At 41.6% G+C, this 23,272-nt stretch overlaps 1 protein-coding gene across 1 annotated transcript in view; it reads left to right on the top strand.

Moving 5' to 3' along the window:
* LOC122815102 (protection of telomeres protein 1-like) overlaps window positions 1-23,272 on the top strand; it is a 1,603,082-nt gene that overhangs the window by 1,380,875 nt on the left and 198,935 nt on the right. Inside the window, exon 15 of the mRNA XM_044087343.1 lies at window positions 18,717-18,849. Within this exon, the coding sequence (XP_043943278.1) occupies window positions 18,717-18,849 (133 nt within the window). The remainder of the gene's footprint in view (window positions 1-18,716; window positions 18,850-23,272) is intronic.

Below are 23,272 nucleotides of genomic sequence, written 5' to 3'. Positions count from 1 at the left end.
TCCTCAGGGAAGAAACTGTTTCAAAACAAACTATTTTCTAGTGGATTGGCTTTTGTATTGCTTTCTTTTCTTTCCGCCCCCCAGGGCAAAGAGTTTCTGTCTAAAGGAGTCCCAGTAGATGGCATGGTGGTGGCGGCAGCCACTGAGAAGGTAGTAGCAGAGTCTTCTTCATCAGTCCATCCTCCTAACAAGGAGTCTAGGACCATGGATCGGTACGGGAAGCATACCCTCTCGTCAGCAACCTTTACCTTACGGTCGCTGAATTACCTGTCTCACTTCACTGTGTTCCAGAGAGATCTCCTCAAGGAGTTAGGGGATACTCTTGTGGGTAACGTCCCTGAGGCGGTGGCTCAGATGGTTAACACCCAGGTCTCTACCCTCAACTCCATTGTTAACTCATTAGAGGCACTGGAAAATACATCCAACAAAGCAGCAAAAACAGGAGGAACAGCAGCAGGTTTAGGAGATTTCTTCTACAGTAAGTCATAACAGCTCCTATGGATCACAGAGACCTGAGCACAATCCCATTGTGTCTCCAGAAGAAATCTCTTCAAAGGGAGTATCAGACCTGGTAGATTCCTCTTCCTCTGATCATTTTGTATGCAGCAGAGGGAGCGAGTAGGGCAGCAAGCTCAGGGGTCGCCCTTAGAAGGCAAGCCTGGCTACGCCTGTGTCACTTTGCGGAGGCCTTCAAGTCTTCCTTCACTGATGCCCCCTTTGATGGTTCTTCTTTGTTTGGGACCAAAGTAAAAGACACCCTCACCAGGTGCGAGCAAGAGGAAAAGACCCTGTCTGCCGTAGGGGTCCGTTTTTCCCTTCCTTCTAGGCCTTATCCCAAGGCCCAGGGGGGGGGGTGTAGTTCAAGAAATCACAGAGGTTTTTTCCTGCCGCACAGGGTGAACCCCCCTCCAGAGGCAGGGGAGGGGGAGGTTATTCAGGGAGACATCGCCCCAGAGGCAGAGGGGGCCCCCGCAATTTGGGAGACCGCGATTCCTTTCGTGGCTCTCCCTACTCTCATTCCTGAGGGAGTGCCCAGCTGTGCTTATCCGGAGCCAGTCGGGGGTCGAATTTCGTTATATCTGGAAGCCTGGGAAAGCATTACCCAGGACCGATGGGTATTACGGATAATTTCAGGAGGTTATTTCATTCCATTTACATCAGACCCCCGTCAGTCAGAAAAATCCCAGACGTTCCACCCAGTCAAAGGGATCAAGCAGCCTCAGAGGTCTCAAAGCTGCTAGAAAAAGGAGCCATGCAGCGTGTCCCCTCAGACCAAATTGGATTAGGGACTTACTCAAGATTCTTTTTGGTGCCGAAAAGAACAGGGGACCTGAGACCCAAATTAGATCTCAACCAACTGAACAACTATGTACACAAGTCCAAGTTCCATATGGTCACACTACAATCGATTCTCCCATTGTTGGGAGAGGAGGTATGGATGTGCTCCATCGACCTCAAGGATGCTTACTACCATGTGAAAATGGACAGGGCATCCAAGAGTCACGTATGCTTCTGGCTGGGAGCCAGTCATTTCCAGTTTCGAGCCCTGCCCTTTGGTCTCACCACAGCCCCCAGGGTGTTCACCAAGTGTATGGTGGTAGTGACGGCTCACTTGAGACGTCAGGGATTCCAAGTGTTTCTGTATCTGGACGACTGGCTCCTTACTGCCCCCACCAGGCATCAACTAGTTCAAACCAGGGACGCTACCATCACTCTATGTCACCAGTTGGGTATAACAATAAATTGGGAAAAATCTGCTTTATTGCCCTCGCAGCGTGTCACATTCATAGGAGCAGAATTAGACACCATTCGAATGCGAGCATTTTTACTGCAGGAAAGGATCAGAGTCTTACAACAACAGATACACATGCTGATGCCCCTGAGACAAGCGAAGGCAAGATGGGTTCTCCACCTCCTAGGGACCATGGCAGCAACAGTCATGTTGGTCCCTCTAGCGAGATTGCACATGAGAATTCTCCAATGGCTCCTCTTTGTTCAATGGTCTCTCCAAAGACTTCCACTGTCTAACACCATTTTGCTCACGGACAGATGCAAGCAGGACCTCGGTTGGTGGCTGTGCACCAACAATTTGGACGGGGGAAGGCCCTTCGTTTCCCCCATCCCGGTTGCCATGGTCATCACGGATGCTTCCCAGATGGGGGGGCATTATCTTGGCAGGACAGTCCAAGGCACGTGGCAAGAGCACGAGATACATCTGCATATAAACGTCCTAGAGATGAGAGCAGTGCTACTTGCATTGCATGCACTTCAGAGTGTTCTTCCTGTAGGGACGATTGTGATACACTCAAACAACGTCAGTAGTGTGGTATCTAAACAAGCAAGGGGGAACCAGGTCTTGCCCTCTGTGCAGAGAGGCCATGCAAGTGTGGCATTGGGCAGTAACTTCCCAACTGTTTCTGGTGGCAATGCACATTCCGGGGAAGTCCAATGTGATTGCGGACAGGCTAAGCAGAGCTATTCTGATGCCTTACGAGTGGTCCCTGAATCGCCTTGTTGCAGAGCGAATCATCAGCAGATGGAGTCAGCCTGGCTGCGACCTTTTTGCCAGCCCCCTCAATGTGAAATGCAGCAACTACTTCACGCTGATCCCCCCACAGGGGTAGTCACCCAGGGACGCTCTGGGTCGCGATTGGCCCTCCGGTCTGCTTTATGCTTTCCCTCCATTTCCCTTCCTGTTAAAGGTGATTCAGAAAGCGCAATCCTTGGGAAGCAGAATTATTCTGATTGCTCCACACTGGCCTCGCCAAGTTTGTTTCCCCTTTCTTCAGCAATTCATGGTGGACACTCCTTGAACTCTGGACCCTCAACCAGATTTACTGACACACATGTCGGGACAGTTCCACCCCTCCCTGATGACCCTCCGGTTGACAGCCTGGCTACTCCACTTCCATTGTTAGTCAGACTTTATAATTTTTCACCGGAAGTGGTTCATATATTATCGTCCTCTCATAAACCATCCACTAGAAAGATTTATTCTAGTAAATGGAAAAGGTTTTCTATCTGGGCACATACCAGAAGCATTGATCCTTACACAGCTCCAATCGCTTCAGTCCTGGAGTTTTTATCTATGCTTTTCCATCAGGGTTCCGCATCAGCCACCATCAAAGTTCAACTGGCAGTGATCTCTAATTTTCATGTAGCGAATGAGCCTAGTCTCATGGCGCATAGACTATGCAAGGCATTCCTGAAGGGTACACTGTTGCTTCGTCCCCCGGTGTCCGAACCAGTCATGCCCTGAGATCTCAATTTCATTCTACAAGCCCTTAGTGTACCACCTTTCGAGCCTGCAGTTACCTGCAAATTGAAATTCTTGACCTGGAAAACAGCCTTCTTAACAGCAATCACTTCAGCAAGGCGAGTTTCAGAAATTCAAGCCCTCTCTATCAAACCTCCATACTTAATCTTCCATAATCCCTAAACTTAGTAGCACAACACTGCATTATGCACTCTCATATACAGACACCGCACATTATAATGATATCTGCCCACAGTTATTCAAGAACTACATAATGGACCATTTCAGGACTAAATACATATGCTGTCATTCCTACTCCAAAAAACACAATACTTTCTCACACTCCTCACCAAACTCCAACATCTTTATAACCATTTTAACTCCAGGCTCACCATAAGTGGGGATATCCACCCCAACCCAGGCCCAAATCCATCCTGTCCAACTCAAACTGCTCCAACACAAATGTGAGAACACAACATCCCCACTTTCTTCATCCCTGGGCAAATCAACAACAGCAGAGACACTGCTAAATAACTGGCATATGCAGTATAGTCTATGGGTTAAGGAAAAAGGGGACAGTAGCCAACTATTTCACAAAGACATTCAGTCATAGCGCAGGCATGTATTTAACTGACTAAGTTAATACACAGCAAGGTTTTTCATAATAATTGGTGGGAGGGTGGCCTGATGGTTAAGGAGTTTGCCTTACAAACACAAGGTGCAGGGTTTGAGTCTCACAAGGCATAATTGGCTAGGCTTACAATGGCTTGCAAGGGCAATTAGCTTAGTACTAACCTATGCACCTATAAATGTGCTTACATTGTACAGTGACGTTTTCAGTAAACTTGTAGGAGTAGGGCCTTGTTGCAGTATCAGGTCAAATGTAGTATAGTATAGTGTAGTTTATGAGGGTGCACCCTCTTGAGTTTTATCACTATATGACTGTATTATAGTATAGTATATGTAGTCATTTGTGAGGGTGGACCTTCTTCAGTTTTATCACTATATGAATGTAGTATAGTATATGTATAGTAACATATAGTATATGTAGTCATTTGTAAGGGTGCACCCTCTTTAGTTTTATCATTGTATGAATGTAGTATAGTATATGTAGTCATTTGTGAGGGTGGACCCTCTTCAGTTTATCACTATATGAATGTAGCATAGTATAGTATATGTATCGTAATATAGTATATGTAGTCATTTGTGTGGATGGACCCTCTTCAGTTTTATCACTGTATGAATGTAGTATAATATATGTATTGTAACATAGTATATGTAGTCATTTGCGAGGGTGCACCCTCTTCACTTTTATCACTGTATGAATGTAGTATAATATATGTATCATATCATAATATATGTAGTCATTTGTGAGGGTGGAACCTCTTCAGTTTTATCACTATATGAATGTAGTATAGTATATGTATCGTAACATAGTATATGTAGTCATTTGTGAGGGTGGACCCTCTTCAGTTTTATCACTATATGAATGTAGCATAGTATAGTATATGTATCGTAACATAGTATATGTAGTCATTTGTGAGGGTGGACCCTCTTCAGTTTTATCACTATATGAATGTAGTATAGTATAGTATATGTATCGTAACATAGTATATGTACTCATTTGTGAGGGTGGACCCTCTTCAGTTTATCACTATATGTCAGTGTGAAGAAAAAGGTTGAGCAAATAACATCACTTGCAGTGCAGCAGTCATGGTAGCTTTTGACTGTCCCTCACTTCTACCAACCAGTTAGTTATATGGGTTTTTGAAAAGGCCTATCTGCACTAAAAAGAAACCCTCAGTATATGTGAACACAGTATATCAATTTGTGGTGCAGTACGTCTGTCACTAAAGTCACAGGAAAAGTAATCAATCCTTTCTCGTGCCTTTAATTGTGCTTATCTAGTGCCTTTGATCTAGCAGTTCACATGAGGTTTGACCCCATGCAGTTAGGTTCATACTAGGCAACTGCCCTTGCGAGCCATTTTAAGCCCAGCCAATTATCTCTTGTGAGATTCAAACCCTGTACCTTGTGTTTGTAAAGCAACCACCTTAACCATTAGGCCACCCTCCCAACCTTTAAATATCTTGCACTGATATTTGCTACTGTGTTTATGTAAATAATACATTTATTTTATGTTTTTCCTTCCTCTGTTTTTTTTACCAATTAGAACAGCCATTTCACTTTTAGGCCCATTTTATAAATAGTTTATCTGTTCTAAATCATTTCCGGCAGTGTTGGTAACACTTAAAGTTTTTTTAAACTGCTATGTAAAAATATAAGTAGTATCCATATCCACATACTTATTGGTTGTGTCATACACCAAGCGTAATGTTTGTCAGAACAAGTGACTTCAGGAAACCATTAAAAGGAATGGTATATTACAAGTATACCTGACATGTCTGTTACCCAGTGAGTGTCCAAGGGCAGTGCTGTTTCAGACCTACACTTTTACCTGATACAAAGAAGTAGCAGAAATTCCCTTGCAGTCCAATGCTGTACTAATTGTTCTGAGGTACAACTGGTCTGTTAAAAGTCTCTAGTTGTGCCAGCCTAAATCAGGTTGATTTGATTCACCAGGGAAGCACCTGTAGGTGCTTACTTAGATGAAGGACCCTGGGGTGCAGATGTGATATGGAGAACAGCTTGATGTCCATCCATATCTCGTTTGCAGTATTCTTTGCATTTGAGATTCCCTGCCCAGGACAGCATGATATCCGTCCAGTGTACCAAAGGCCTTAGGCTGCTTTAAGGTATGCCGTACATCACATGTGTGTTCCTCACTTAGTGCAGGGCATAAAGGTGACATCTGGACGTACCATCCTCAGAATTTCTTTGCACTAGTCCGAATGCCATCTCTTGACTAGCAGTCTGAATGCCTACATTATGTTGCTGGTTTATGAGCCATTGCAGTAAGTTCCCTGTTAGGTTTTCTTTTTTTATTTGTCTTTTTGGTTGCTTGTGGGATTTTGTGTCATCCAAGAAGGGTAAATGCCAGAGTGGGAGACAGATCCCCATAAAGACCACCACAAACAGTGTTTGTTTTGCCTTGGCGCCTCACACGACCATTAATCCTGTTCTTTCTGTCAGTGTTTTGTACCAAAAACTATGTGTAGTAGATTTTCTTCTTTGGCACTCTCTCTTGAGAATCAGCAACTTAAACTTCTTGTGTAAGATGCTATGGAGGGAACTTCCCACCCTGAGGAACAGCCGTCAGGGAAGGAGGAGGCTAAGAAGCTTAGGATGGAATCTTCCGCTGTCCAGCCTTCGACGGACATTTCTCCCGAGGTGAGTGAATGCCTGGATGTTCCCCCGACTTTTTTGTCAGCTTCCTCTGCTGCAGCCGGGTTGGAGGCCAGCGGGGATCTGGCTTTAAGTACATCTAAGGAGGCTTTGCAGATGTCCATTTCGGACATTCAGGGGGAACTGTGGTTGATTATTTCCAAGGGGCCTAGATGTGTTCCTCAGATTTTAGTGAGAGAAGAAGTTCCTACTACTGTTGTTGAATGTTGTGCTAGGTCACAGCCTTCCAAGTTTTACAAGGCAGACATCCCATTAAAGAAAAAAGCTAAACATGTTTCTCCTGCCCCTAAGGATCCACAGAGTGAGGGCAGGCCTTCAATCAAGATTTGTTTAATACTTTGATGGCATTAAAACTTCCTCAGGGGGTTTCTGTTCCAGCTCTACTTTGGTCCTCTACTCCACTTAGAAGAACCAGGGAATATTCCTCTGAGGAGTAGCTAGATTCTGATGAGATATCCCATGCTTACTTTTCTCAAATTCCTTCTCTTTTGGACTTTGGATCAGAGGAAGAGGAATCTACCAGGTCTGATACTCTCTTTGAAGAGATTTCTTCTGGAGACACAATGGGATTGTGCTCAGGTCTCTGTGATCCATAGGAGCTGTTATGACTTACTGTAGAAGAAATCTCCTAAACCTGCTGCTGTTCCTCCTGTTTTCGCTGCTTTGCTGGATGTATTTTCCAGTGCCTCTAATGCTCCTGATTCTCAGCTCCCTGCTGCCAAGAAACCTGTTAGATTTTATAGGGTGTCTGCGGACTGTAACTTTTTGTGCAAGTGTCCTTCTGCTGAGCCCTCAGTGGTGTCTGTAGCCTCTGACAAGCCCTCTGAGTTGCTTCCTTCACCCAAGTTACGGCCTTCTGCTAAAGTGAGCAGAACCATGGAAAGGCTGGGTAAGATGGTTCATACCTCTGCTACCGTGGCTTTTAGGGCTATTAATTATCAGACCCATATCTCCAGGTGTGTGTTGGCTTGTCTATCTTAGGCTTGTCAGTTTTATTCTTATCTCCTAGACTCTGACGATAAAGCTTCTGCTCTTTCTTTGTTAGGGACTTCCTCACAGGTGGCTCATCATGCTATCAAGTGTAGTTATGATGCAGCAGATGCCTCTTCTAGGGCTGCCGCTATTCGGTCAGTGATGAGGTATTATTCTTGGCTTCAGCTTCAACCATTGCCCGATGATATCAAGGTTAAGTTGATGGATGCCCCTCTTGATAACAAACACTTGTTTGGGGAAGCTGCTGCTGATTTGTTTGTGTCTTCAGATAAGGGGAAGGCTTTATAGGAACTCAAACATTTTTGTTTCTTCTGTTCCTAAATTTCAGAGAAACTACCACAATAAGCCAGCCTTTGCTTGCAGGCAGTCTCACCCTCCTCCTAAGGGCAAAAAGGGTGGCAAGCGGGCTTTTTCTGCTAAGGCTGCTCAGACTTCAGGGACTTAGAAGTCTTCCTTTCCAGATAATGTACAGACTGACTATCCATTTCTTTCCAGCCACAGTCCTCTTTCTCCTCACCTCTCTTTTCATATTTGGCTACAAATTACTCAGGATTCTGGTTCTTTCCATTATTCACCAGAGGTATTTGAGTCTCTTCTATTATTCACCAGAGGTATTCCGTGATGTAGAAGTCTCTTCTCCCTTATATGGGCATTCCTTGGAAACAACTCCCCCTGTTTTCAGAGATGCTTTTGTACCTTTTGACTCCTGCTACTATTCAAGAAGTGCCTATGTCTCAAAGGTGGAGTGGAGTTTTAATTCAGGATGTTTCTAGTACCCAGAAAAGAGGGTACTTAGAGACCAGTTCTAGACCTTTCTCATCTAAACACTTTTTTGAAGGTGCCCACTTTTTGAATGTGGTCTTTTCAGACTTTGTTTCCTCAGGTTTATATGGTGTCTCTGGATCTCAGTGATGCTTTTCTCCATATTTTGATCCACCCCATTTTCAGGGCATTTTTGCATTTCTCCATTGCTTCCTGGCATTTTCAGTTCTCTGCTTTGCCCTTTAGCCTTCCTACTGCCCCAAGAGTGTTCACCAAATGCCTTGCTCCTGTAATTGGTTTTTGCAGGCTTCATGGGATCCAAGTATTTCCTTACTTGGGCAACCTCCTGTTCCAGGCATCCTCTCCAGAGATCCTGTTGCAAAATCTTAATTTTTTCATTTATCTTGTTAGATCCTGGGGCTCACAATAAACTTTAAAAAGTCTTCTCTGACTCCTTCTCAGGATCATGTTTTTCTAGGTTGTAGGATTCGGACAGTGCCTATGCCGGCATCCCTGCCTTCTCCCAAGGCCTTAACTCTCATTTCCTTCATTCAAACTCTTCTTCCTCTGGCCTCCATTACTGCCAGGGAGTTTCTGAGAGCTCTGGGGTTCAGGGTATCCGCCATCCCTATATTACCTCTGTCCAACCTCTACATGAAAAGGTTTCGGTGGTTCCTGAAGTCAGTTCAGCTTCAACTTGCACATCATCTAGAATTTGTAGTTCTTCTTCTACCTTGCCTCAAGAAGGACCATCACTGGTAGATCCAGCAGTTGTCTCTAAATCCAGGGCTCCCTTTTTCATCCACCTCTTCCCTCTTGGGAGCAGTTCACAGATGCTTCAGACATGGAATGGGAAGCAGCTTTTAGCTCCCTAAAGGTGCAGGAGTTTTGGTCTCATTTTCAACAGAAGGAGCACATCAGTGTCAGAGAGATGAGAACCTTCTGCTGGCTCTTCAGGCTTTTCATTATCTTTCTCCCCGGGACCTCCCAAGGTGTTTACAGATAAAACTACAGTGACGTGGTATGTAAACAAACGGGGGAACAAGACACTACAGTGACATGGTATGTAAACAAACGGGGGAACAAGATCTTACCTTCTTTGTTGGTTGGCACTCCTGGAATGGGATCTTCCTGTCCATGGCATTTTATATTCCGTCAGGTCAAAACGTTCTGGCACATATTCTTAACTCAATCCTGTGAATTGATGCTTCACAGGGATGTGTTTCTGGACACTGTCCACCAGTGGGGTACTCCTCAAGTAGATCTGTTTGCCTCCCCTCTAAACAGACAACTTCTTCTATTTTGTGCCAGAGTCCCAGGTTCTCTGGTGTGGAAAGTATATGCCATCTTTTTTTCTTGGAAGGGGATGTTTCTTTATGCTTTCACTGGCTTTCCTTTCATTCCAAAGTTGTGTTCAGAATTCAGCAGGACACCCACAAAATCTTGTTGGTGACTCCCTTTTGGCTGGGCCAGCATTGGTTCCCTCTTCTGCATTTAGCCAAGGGCAATCGTCACAAGTTACCTCACAGGGCTGACCTATTCACACAAGACAAGGGCTCTCTCATCCATCCCCACCTGTCCACTCTTCACCTGACACTGTGGGTGATAAGATTTTGATTCCACAGACACCTTTTTTCCTGAGGATGTACTTAGGGTCCCGCAGGAGGCCGGGTATCCCAATGCTGGGAAGTCCTATTTAGCCAAATGGAAGAAGTTTTCTGTTTGGTGTCTTTCTTGTAACATGGAACCAGTTCCTGTGGATGCTCCATTGGTTCTGTCTTATCTGTGTGAATTTCTCAATGCTGGGTTGGCTTATTCTTCTAAGGCCCACTTATCAGCTATCTTTACTTGTCTGCCTTTATCTCCTCGGTTAGCATCTAGGTTTGAAGCTAAACAATTCCTTAAAGGTGTCCTTCATATTACGCATCCCAGGAAGCCTGTTCCTCCTCCCTGGAATCTTAATTTTGTTTTGGAGAAATTGACTCAGATTCCTTTTGAGCTTCAGCTTCCTTACAACATTGCTTTTGGAAGACTGTTCTTTTGTTACCCCTTATTTCTGCCAGACAGGTGTCTGAGTTTCAAGCCCTTATGGCTTGTCCTCCTTTTTTGGTGTTTCATAAGGACATGGTGTCCTTGTGTACTGATCCTTCTTTTATGCCCAAGGTAGTGAATGAGTTGTCCCTTAATCAAGTCTATTCATTTGTCCACTTTTTTCCATTCTCCACAATCTGCTATTGAGAAGGTGCTGCACACATTAGATGTGCACAGACGACTCAGATTTTATTTGGATAACACTGAGACTGTTAGGAAGTCTGATTAAGGTTTTGTTTCCTTTCATCCCAGGGCCTTGGGATTAGCTGTATCCAAGCAGACTGTTTCTTCTTGGATTTCAAAGGCTATTTCTTTTTGTTATTCTTTTCATGGCGAGAGCCGTCCTTCTTGTGTAAAGGCTCATTATACTAGAGTTGTGGCTTCTTCTGGTGCTTTTTTCAAGGGTTTGGATACTAACCCTATTGCTGAGGCAGCTACCTGGGCTTCTCTGCATACTTTTACCAAGCACTACAAGTTGGATGGAATCTCCAGAGCTAGAGCTGGTTTTGCTAGGTCATCCTTCATGGCTTCCTAGAGAGCTCTCCTGGTCTTTCCTCCTCCCAGGTTTCTTCCTGAGCTTTGGCAGTCTCTCAAATGTAAAGAACATTCCAACAGTAATACGAAAGGACATAGCACAGTTGTGTAAAATCTTACTATAACAGTAGATGTCCTTCCCTTCACTGTTGCAGTATTCACTCCCTTCCTCCTCCCCCGGTCCATTTCTCTTCTGGATGTACTGGTTACCTCTTGGTTTTCCTTGGGCTGGCATTCCTACTGGGGCTTTCAGTTCGGATGTCACCTTTATACTTTATGCTATGCGAGGAGCATGGTTGTGATGTACAACATATCTTAAAGCAACCTAAGGCTTTGGTATACTGGCCAGATGCTGACCTGCCGTATGCAGAGAATCCCAAATGTAATGAATACTGCAATAGTGAAGGGAAGGACAGCTACCATCATGGTAAGATTTTACACAATTGTACTTTATCCTCCCAAGAAATAGCACAAGCATCTCCTCACTGCACTGTCACTGCCAGCAGGAACAGAAGCAAACCAAACAAAATGGAACTTACTATATGTTATCTTTGTGGCTGTGCCTTTCTGAGCTCCATGACCATCTATCTGTCTGTCTATCTATCTATCCTTAAAGAAACAAGGTGCTTCTCACTGCAGGGAAAGCTCCTGCCCCAACTCCTGAGAGCTTCCGGTGCTGTCAAGTGCTTCCATTCATTGATAACATTTACAATAATAATAATAAAAGAAATTTCTGTCACCTTATTAGTGGCTGAAATGTCCTGTAAATTTCAGTATCCATGTTTAAATGTACTGCAACACCAGAGCTGGTCTTGTTCCTCTGAGCTGAGAGTTCCGATGTCTTTCTCATTGACTAGGTCTGAAAGTCCGTGAGAGAAAGAGAGAGGAAATCAGAGCCGCTGGTGTTTAAATCAGAACACTGGCGTTTAAATCAGAACACTGGAACACGTAGTCTTTTCCTTATCAAAAGTAGATTGTTCCGTTAAATGATGTGCAGCCTGAGAGTGTGTATCAGACTATTGCCATAAGGTTGGGCAGGGAGCAGGAAGAACAGGCAACTGTAAACCAGCCTTTTCCCAGGAGAAATGTATGGGACTTACCTACTTGCAGATATGTCCTATGTTGGAGAATAGAAGTAGCTTAGGGCAGAAACATGCGGGCAGATGCAAAACAGACTATTTTTAAGGGGAGGTTTATTCCAGTATTTGTGAAGTGCTGAGTTACAAACATGTCCTTCCACAGTATTTTGTCTGTTGCTGAAGATTTAGATCCCTGTTTGTAGTATTGGTGGGGATACTGGACTTGCGGAAAAGCAGGAAGTCCAGCACAGTTTGGTCTCTATTAGCTTGGTATGTGAGACAGCAACCTACCCTCAAAAGTCTGTAAGACATTAAATTAAGGGATAGAGCTTCCATCCTCTCTTGGTAGTTCAGGGAGTTTAGTCATGTGATCTTTTTGGTTAGCAAACTTGACATCTTTCTAATTGTTTGGTATGATTAGGAAGGTATCTCAAAGGGAGATTTTTACTCGATAATTGGCCTGATCAGTGCTGAATATAATGAAGTGATTACCTCTTTAGATCTTGATGATATTCCTTTGGCAAGTAGCTACGCTAAAAAAAAAGATTTCCTGACAGTCATTGTTACATAATGGTCAAAAGAGAAGGAGCTGTTAACTCAGATACCTAGGTCTCTAACTACATTTTCATTTTGTAGAGGCCTGTTATCTGGATAATATGATAAGGGAGAGGAATTGTCTACGAAAAGTGAAATGCTACACTCTGACATTTAGTTTGAGCTCATTTTTACTACACTATGTGTTTACAAGGGCGTGTTTATGCTGCTGGGTTTGTATGCCATAGGGTTACTTAAACAAGCTCCCCTCTCCCCAAGTTTGCAGTCATCTGCAGACTTTGTTAGCCGGACATCTTGGCTCTCTGGAGATCTGAGAAGCAGATACCAAAAAGGAGAGTACCCAGCACCAAGACCTATGGGACATTGCCTGGTCACCTTCATACTTTCTGATGAGGCACCTGCAACTCAAATTGTGTAGTTTCTCTCTTTCGGCCAGTTTGCTGTCCATCTTACAACACAAGGGTCAGTTTTTAAAGCATTTACCTTTTGTATGGTGCCAGTATGGGGAGTGGTGTCCTAAGCATTAACCATATTGAAAGACACCACATTCACTACCTGGTGACCAGCTACAGCCTCTGTAACCCTTTCAAAGGCATTTGCCATATTCAACAGTCAGGCTGTACACTTCAATAAACCAAGCTGTTGGGGGTCAGGACTAATAAGATTTTTAATATACCAGTTTATGAGGTCCATTCTAATACATTCCATGGCCTTGTAAATGATACTTTTAAGGCTATATCTGTAATTACATGGTTGGTTGTATTCCCACCCTTATAGAGAGGCGTGACCACTGCTGTACATAAATTGAGGCTTGCCCCCCCCCCCCCGATTGGGCCTAAAAGTGAAATAACTGCTCTAGCTGGTAAAAAAAAAAATAAAAAATTATTATTTCCATAAACAGTAAAAAATATCAGTGGAAGATATAATGCAAAAATAATTGCATGGGGTCAATCCTCATCTGAATTGGTAGATCAAAGGAACTTGTATGGCCATAGTTAAATCTAAGGGCATGTTTAACATTATTACTTAAGCAAGCAGGTGTATCATCCGGTGCCGTGGAGTAAGTATTTTTGGTTTTGATTAGTACATTCATTAAAAGATCTTTAGAGATTGTGATGGTGTGAGGTATTGCCAGCAGTGCCAGGAGAAATAAGGCAGTGGATGTGTAACTTATGCCAGCATAGCTAGCTGGAATTTTGTAAGAATTATGCCATTTGTATATCAAACTGATTTGTACAGGTGCTTGTGTTAAAAATGTGCCAACAGTAGGTCCTGCTGAACAGAAAAGAAATACACCTCTATGTCAGTCTGTATTGTAACTATTGAAGAGAATATATTATAACAGAGGATACTGGAAGAGAAGAGATTAATCTCAGTCCAAGTAACTTTGAAAAATAGTCTGAAATTAAATTACCTGGTTTAGGTCATAAAGATTGTATTTTACAGTTCTGATCACAGCCAGAGACAAAATATCTGTGAAAACCAGGACAATGAATCCTACTGTTTTGTCCTTATGGTTGAACTAACTGCTACTTTGGAAGGGTGGAAGTTTTGAAATGGTTTTCTAGCTTCCAGATGCTATAACATCTCAGCAAAGCTCTGTCTGTGTGTATGGCAACACATATGTGCTAAATTCTGATTCGGTTTCTAGTAAAGGGGGTGGGGGGTAATGCGGGAACCAAAGTCAGATGACTAGATGTATGTGATGTCATTCTGTAATCCAGCACTGAAATGATGTTTTAATACTAGATGAGACAGAAGTCTCAGGGCACTCTGTTTTAGAAACCTGATCAAGAAGGAAGATCATGCACCCACTTCATCTTGCCTTGCTTTACAAGTAACCAAGGAATAGTAATTCTTTAGATCAGTCAGGAAAATATAGTGAGATTAGTTAAGTACTGTTTTTCTGATCTGTGTGACTCTGTCAATCTGTGTTTTTAATATTTCCTGTGATTGAAACTTTGGTGTTTATTGTAAATAGATATTTAGTATTATTTTCATGTTCTTCTGTTTTAAATATATTTAAACTTTTCATTGTGCCTGGTCTTTTAGAAAATATTTTAACCTTTTGAGAGTACTCATATTTATTTGGTGCCACTGGAGCCGCTCATGAAAGCCTTGCTGCACTGGTCAAATGCTACCATTTGTATTAGTATTAATTTTACTCAGTATAATTGGGTATCCTTGTAAGAGCCTTAGAGTATCTGGCTGGTGGAAGTATAACTACCTTATAATCTGGATAAAGGTAGCAGAGCTAGTAAATCTGTGCCATTCGTTCCCAGGTGTGTGTGTGTGTGTTTGTGAAAATCAAATCTCAGAGTGCGTGTATGTCAGTTGCTTGGAGCAGGGACATAGAGCACTGGTTTCACAAAGAGGATGTTGGAGGACTTGGCTCACCTCTGCTGCTGTGCCAGTGAGGGAGTCTTATTGGGGGCCTGGAGAAAGAGAGAGGGGAAACCCAGCCCCTGGACTGAGTGTGTTCCCTGTGTGCTTTTAAGGGAATTTGTGCTTGGTGCAGAGAGCTGCATTTGAAAATACTATGTTTATCTGTTTTGTTCCAAGTGAACATCCCTCACCGGTGTCAGTAGTGAGGATTCAGGATCCTTGATTATCCTTGATTACTGATCCAAAGAAGGGATGTCACAGATATAATTGGGGAAGTGCGGGATTCAGATATTTTGAGACTTAAACTTGAAATTTCATGGGTGAAATGGAGCTAAATTTGTTTGCAGCAGTATCAGCAGTGTCAAGTTAAGTCAGAATAGGAGGGCTGTTATGAATATGTTTTGGGCAATATAGGGTACTGTTTTTTGTTTGTTTGCTAACATATGAGCTCCTTTAGTAGACTTGATAATGATTTTCAGTGTTCTTTTAATGCTTTTGGTAGTAGCCTTGAGAAGACGGGTTTTGGCACTATTAAATAATGTAAAGAGTTTTTCTTTTGTTGTATAGTTTATTTATGGTGGACAACCATGGTCATTTGTTTCTGAATTTTCCACGATACTTGTTCTGATAGGGACAGCTAGCTCTATTCATTTTTCTAAATGGGTGTAAAATTCTGTGTTGAAGTCATCTGTCATTAGATAATGACCATGCTGCTGCTTTCTCATTCCACAGTTCCTTGGAAAGGTGTAATGCCACAGTGTAAATCCTCTCTGTAAAACAAAACTCCCATTAGAGTGATGTAGGATAAAAAGGGAAGTTCATTTGGAAAGGAGACGAGAGAAGTTATTTGAGATCATATAGGGGAATTTGTGAGGGAAAAGAGAGAGAGAAAAATGAAAGTACAACCAGCCACCCTGTAACAAAAGACAGTGTTTAGTAGATAGCAAGTGCTTTCATTCCACAAATAAAAACTGTTTTTGAATATTGACATTTATAAGCCTTTTTAAAAAATATGTTGAATAGAAAGAATTATGTTTATTGATAATGGTGTCAGATAGTTTATGTCATATGATTTTTTTCTTTTACATATTTAAGTTGAATAAATGGTGGAGTGAGTCATTCTGATGAAGTTCCTCTTTATGGAATGAAAGTTACAGTAACATATCTGTTAAACATTGTCTTTTGATATAGGCTGGTTGGTTGTATTTTCAGCATTTTTTTATCTGTCTATGAAGTCATGTTTCCTGGTTTTGGTTTTAATGACAGAAAAATGCTGTGCAGTTATCACCATTACCATATTTTGTTGGTTACTTCCGCTAAGTGCTAAGTGTCTAGGTAGGTAACATATGGTGGAGCTCTCTATAAGTGCCTAGGTAGGTAACATGTCGTGGAGCTCTCTATAAGTGCCTAGGTAGGTGACATATGGTGGAGCTCTCTATAAGTGCCTAGGTAGGTAACATATGGTGGAGATCTATATATTTTAATGTCATCACTTTTTTCTCGTGGCTGCACAAGACGTCTTCCATATGCTGCTTCCGTGGCAATGAGTATCATGGCAGTAAGGCATTACACTTCAGTCTGCTCTGTCAGGTGTTCCACCAGGCCATTATAATATTGTAGGACTGTGGTAGCTAACAAACTAATTTAAATGGAAACAACTAGGGAAGGTATTTTGCTAAGCAAAGAGCATTTGTAAAGGACATAATTATTGTTGTTTCATTGTTCATCTAAAAGGGAAGAAGGAGAACCAGTAAGTGCAGATTATCAAAAATCTCTTTGATATTTATTCCAAACATTTTATCGTAGAGACATGTATTACCTTAGTAAAGCTTGTAGGATGTGTATGACTCACCCTTACATTAAATTTCTGTAGAAAACGTGTGAGAGTGCATCTTGCATTTTTGCACGTTTATAAGCAATCTGAAAATGAATACATTCCAAGACACTTTCATTAAATACAATGAAAAAAATAAGGAAAGCTTTTTCATCTTGTAACCGAGCTTCATCAGACAAATTCACATTTCACTTATCCCTTAAATGCCTATTCCTGCAGTTTGTGTGCTCTGAAGTTGTTACGTATTCATTCTGTAAAGTTATGTTACTAGACAAACATACTGAAATGTTTAAACATTGGCTTGTAAAATTCATTAATGTTAATTAAACCTGCTGGATTTCAGCATGCATTTAATACTCATATATTCACTAAGACGCAGTGGTGAGTTGACTCATAAACTGTTAGGTTCTCCTTGACAAACTTGAACTACTTAATAGATCAGAGATGACAAACTTGGACACTTGAATACTATGGATATTAAACATTGTCATCCGAAGAAGGACCCCAAATTTCACTCTTCTGCAGATATTTTGTTTAAGAGTACAAAGCTGGGCAACACCAACAACCCAAAAATGTGTAAATGTGTTGGAATTTAGACAACTTCCCTCTATAGTAACAATGTGGAAATGGCAGTCCCCCTGTGGTGCAAGCAAGCCTACTACCACCCACTAACTTACGTTTGTGATGCTGGCAAGCTCTCACCAATGGGAGCTTGCACAACACCAGATCTCCTAACATTAACATACTATGATAATTATTCCAACATTGTGAGCAGTTAGGACTGAGACAGATTTATGAATCACACCCATTTGTGCCAGTGGCATAGTGCACTGCTGTGTAAGGGAGCTATGTACTACACAAGAAGCCATACCAAGTAGTTAGCAAGGAATGTGACATAGCAAGCACTCGGCTACACACTGACGCCAGCAAGGATACACAGCATTACTTATAGTCCTGACTGCAGGAGTAGCTGTTGTACATTAGTGTAACAGGCACTGCTGTTCATTCAAGAAACTGGAACAGTGAGTCTGGATCCCACAGGAGTACTGTGGTTAATGTCTCTGAATTGCTGTTGTCCCTGGCAGAATACATGATATAGGATGCACAGTACATATGTGCATCAGTACCCTTATGTTCTTGAATATCAGGGTATGACTTCCAAACTGACATGTCTTAATTTAGTAAAATAATTTTAAGTACCTGTTAAACAACATTCTAAACTAGTATTTTACAAAATAATGTTTATTTATAACATTGAGGTTTTACAGCTGAAGCAGTTAAAGTGGCCCAGAAATGAATCGGGACATGATAACAGCATGTATCTAAGCTTCAGTTGACATTCATGGACATCAAATCACCACATCTGTGTTGCAGAATGAGTCCCTTGTGTTGTAGCTTTTATCTGATCCACTGTGTTTGCTAGGAGTTTGAAATGTGTTAGACATTCATCCTCGTAAAAAACAAGTGTAGTCTACAGAATGTCCTGCATTTCTTTCTCTGGCTGCATCTCCAGGGACAAAAGTTCATTTCATATCAGTTTTCTGGAGGTGCATTGCAAAATGTAACCACTGCATCTATGACTCAGTGAGGTCAAGTCTTTGGAACTTAATTCAAAGTGCAAAGTCTGGTAGAGCACCTGGAAGTATGGAATTTCCTGTTTCCGTTTAGTAGTTGTAATATTATTTTAGCAATGTTCTTTACTTCTGATGAGCAAATCATGCTGGATTCAATATTTAATAGTAACTTGAGTAAAATATATGATTGTTTACAGTTGATTGTTTTGCACTTAATTTAGTGACTTAATACTAGTGTGTGCCCTTTACAGTACTACTGTTTTAGATAAGTTTGTCCAAAACCTTTAAAACCAACAAGTTGTTAAAATTATATTAAAATCTTTGTTTTCTCTTTTTGTGTGCTGTAGGAGTGAATCTAGTTGAACTTCGCAGACTTTCAGAAAAATTTGGCGGCATCATTCCAGTAAAAAGTTGTGATCAGCTTTCCTTGGGGGACCTGTGTATACCATTTTTCATTCAGGGAAGACACTGGCATTATGGGTAAGATGGTGGACTGACTGACAATGTTTTATTTTTAACCGAAGAATACTGTCCCTTACAAAATTATTGCATTATTTATATTTGTGATAAAGTCCTGAAGTACAGTGTTCATACCATGAGCAATGACCACACGAGTGCATGCCATGAGCAGTGACCACACGAGTGCGTACCATGAGCAGTGACCACATGAGTGCATACCATGAGCAATGACCACATGAGTGCCCCCATCTCGTAACTGTGTCTCCAAAATGGATTGACATTTTTTCAAGAAATTTTCAGAGGATGGAAGTGGTATAATTAAATCTAAAACTCCTTTAGATTTACCTCAGCCCCTCTAACTTAAGGGAACATTTGCATTTTACATTTAAAGAAAAACGTTTTGTAATGTCATTTCTTTCATCATATTATATGAAAGAATAAAATTAAGTTTTCTGTTGAAGCACATACTCTTTTTGTGTTTGAAAGTGTGTGTGAGAGAGAGATTGCTTTTGTACTTTGAAACAATGGGGCAGCTACATTTTTATTTTCACTTGACTGATTTGGAAATGTTCTCAATTTCAAAAGGACCTTACATGTGTGTATTTGAACATCCTTTCAAATCCCAATGTCCGTCTACTTCCTTAGGGTATTCCCGTGTAATTTTCAAGATCTTATATTTGGATGGTTACCACTAAAATGCACATTCGTGACCTAATATTAATTAGGAAAGCAGACAATACATGATCAAATAAGTGAAAGCTTGTCTATGCAAGTAATTCTGCATATTTTTGTGACAGAAGTAATCTCTAATTATTAATTTATAATAGCTAGGGCTAATATTTCTATAGCATGATTTTTTTTGTTTGCGTCCTATTTTATTGCCTTTTAATTTATTTCTGTTTGTGTACAAACCTACTTATATTTTAATATGTACTTGCACTGTTTTCTTTCATAATAAAGTAAATTTCACTTTATGCATTTTATTATATGTATGCATTATTTATCTAAAAAAAGAGTAGTCACAGTTTCCACAATGGTTAATGAGATGTGGGACACAAGTCTCCCATTAAACTGCTAGGCCTACTACCAGTGAAAATATTAAAGTGGGGTTTATACTTTGGTTGATTTAGAGCAGCCAGTAACTAGGATGCATCTTGCCCTGATCTAGGTTGGTGACAGTACTACCATGCCAGGAGGAAGGCTGTGGGTAAATGGAACATTATTCCTGCTTTCCTTGGGAATTTGTGCATTTGTGTCTGTTTGTGGGCATTTGGAAAATTCTGCCTGCCTTCCCTGGGAATTTGTGTGTGCGTGTGTGTGTACATAAAATAATTTGTGTGAAAGGCAGTTACCATAGATAAAGAGGCACATATATTGATTCACAGACAGAGAACAGTAAGACAGGGGCCTGAGGTGCTTGGCCAAAAGACTCTGCTTTTTAAGTGTCCTATGTGCTGTCCAGTTTAGGTGCGGACATTTGAAAACCCTACCCAAGACAGCAGTGCATATTCCCTTTGTGCTCCTAAGGCTAGGGTGTATTTAGTGAATTGTTGAATCAGTCTTTTGTGCACTGTCTTTGTTATTTCAAGTATAGCTTGCTGTGATTGGAGTCAAATCCATCTGAGCCAACATCATAGTGTCACTGCCATCTGGTTGTCACATTAGTGGTGGTAATGTCATTGTACCATCACATTTGGTGGCAGAGATGCCATCCCAGTATCACAGCTAAGCTCTTTACATTATAAAGAAAGAAGCACCCATTAGTTACCATAAACACCTTTAGCTTTTATTCCCTTGATAAACTGTATCATAATAGTTGCGGCTGTATTCTGAATCTGTTTTGGGTACTGGAAACCCGGAGTCTGATTCACTGCTGGTATGAAGATGTAATTTTTTTTCCCTATTTCTTGGTTTTTGTGAAGGTGGTGGGTGGTGGAATATCTACCTGATTCTGGACCTCAGTCTTATACCAGTTATGTGAAGGTACAGATAATCACATTCCCATTCCTGTTACTGCTTTAGGGACATCGACACATATATGATTTCTGTCCAAGTAGTTGTAAGTGTAGAAGTAAGTATTAGAAAATAGCCAATAATGGCATATATGAGTAGTGGTTTGCACTGAGTAATGCCAGAAATCATCCTTCCTGTTTACATAAAGAGAAAATTTAGGTAGTTGTTGTTATTGTGTCTTTCGTTAGGGGTCGCCACAGCGGAACTCCGGTCCGCTAACGTTTTGGTAGTGGATTTTTACGTGCTGCGTTACCAGCCCTGATGCACAACCTTCAACTAAGGCACACTCATTCACGCATGCCTCCACACACAAGACGCTCCAGCTGAGTATCGAACGGGACAACGTCTTGCTGGGAGGCGACAACGCTACCGCAGCACCACTACTGCGGATAGCAAATTTAGGTAGTACTGTACTTAAATATGTTATACCTCTTCTTTCTAACAGTAAAATCATTGATTTTGCTGGCTGTTACAAAGGGTGTGGGAGGAACTCTGACCTACTGACCTCATTACAGTTTCTTCTTCTGACTTTCTGAATTCCTTTCAAATGTTGGTTACTGAAGGTATATTTTATTTGGGAAATTCTGCATCTTTTGCATAAGCCCATAGTACTCTGTAGTAATGAAAGAAAGTTTATTTATTTATTTATGTTTTTACCTTTAGTGTAGTTACAGAAGGTACAAATGACTGAAAGTAGTCAAGAAAGGTACAACATTCCTTAAAAACTTAAACCTCCATTTTGCTGTTTAATCCTGGACAGGGAGGACAGCTTTACATTTGATCTCTCTGCTCCATTACTGGTCCCAGAAATCATAGTACCTTTCCTTTCTAGTATGTGCTGTGGGACAGTGAGGCTAAACATTTTTTTCTTCTGCTATTTTCTCCTTAATTTTCCCCTTAAATATCTTTCTCAGCTTTCTCAGTCCTGCCTTTGACCTTGTGCATCAGGTTCTAGAAAATCTGAAAACATCTATGATGCTAGGATGGATGAGGCTTTGGATAAGACTCTTACTATGCTTTTTCACTGGGCTTTCATCAGAAAGCTTTTACTGCTGATGCTATAGTCAGGCACCAGACTTAGGTTTTGTACCTGATCAAGATTGTGTGTTATAGGTTGCCTTCCTTAAAAATGAGGTAAGGTAGGCTATTCTTGAGGCATCTTTCTACACAGCATTGCCACTGAGTGCATTTCCCAAGTTGTTGGTTGAAGATCTCCAAAATAGTAAATAAATGGTTACTCTCCCAGGCTGTAGCTTGTAAATCATCTCTTATCAGAGTGTCGGAACTTGTCAGAGATTTGGGATACATGGCTAGGCTTAAAAGGGTCTTGTGGTCATTAGCCTAGTAAACACCTATGAACCTATGAATATCTGTACCTGCCAAGTCTTCTAGAAGAGTTTGAATCCTGACTATCTTGCAGGATCAGCCCTAGAAGGATACTTTTCCAAACATGTCCCAGCCTTAGAGAACCATCACATCAGACAAGACTGGTAGGTTTTAGACGTGGTTACAAATGGCCAGATTCTTGAGTTATTAAGACTCCCTCAGAAAAATCTATGCTGAGGGACTGGATGATGCCTACAGAGCTCTTGGAACAAGCCAGGTTTCTATTTCACAAAGGGACAGCATAACTTGTTCCTGGTTTGAGGGAAAGCTAGTGGTTCTACAACTGACTTTTCCATTTTACGTGTAGGATGGGAGATTTCTTTTTACTGAATCTGAGCAGCTTGCTCAGACTCAGCCTTCCTGAAGACATTGGAGGATATGAATGTATCACAAAATACCATCATACTGGGAGACTTCAACTACCCTAACATAGATTGGGTACATTATTCTAGCCCTAACACCCTAGCCCAAAGGTTCCTGGAATTCATAAATTCAAATGCACTGGAACAACTAGTCACCTCTCCCACTAGGGGAGATAATATACTAGACCTGATCATCACAGACATGGGGACAAAATGCTCCACACCGGAGGTATACCCCTCACTAGTGAGATCTGACCACAAACCAATCACCCTGGATATACATATCCCACCTCCACCCCCAGCACAAAAGACCACAGTGAAAAACTTCTCAAAAGCAGACTTCACTCTTCTTAAGACTGAGATGGTATCCTTTAAGCCCACTGGGCCAGTGGATACCACATCCCACAATGCTGAATCCTTCAGAAATGCTTTCTGTGGACATCTCCAAGAATGCATGGATCATGCAATCCCAAATAAATCCAGGTCCCTCTCCACCAAAGGCAAGCATCCTGTCTGGTGGACCTCAGCCATTAACCAATTGTATAACAAAAGAAGGAAGCTACTGCACGACAGAGCAAAATCCCATAAAGGGAAGACATCTCTGATCAACACTAGCAGAAAACTACGTTCTCTCATAAAAACATCCAAGGCCAACTTTGAGAGAAAAATCGCTAAGGACACTA

This window comes from Protopterus annectens, chromosome 11.part0 (assembly GCF_019279795.1).
Source record: "Protopterus annectens isolate FY-2018-M chromosome 11.part0, PAN1.0, whole genome shotgun sequence".
NCBI lineage: Eukaryota > Metazoa > Chordata > Ceratodontiformes > Protopteridae > Protopterus > Protopterus annectens.
The sequence above is the reverse complement of the archived record's forward strand: the minus strand, read 5'-3'. Positions and strand labels throughout refer to the sequence as shown.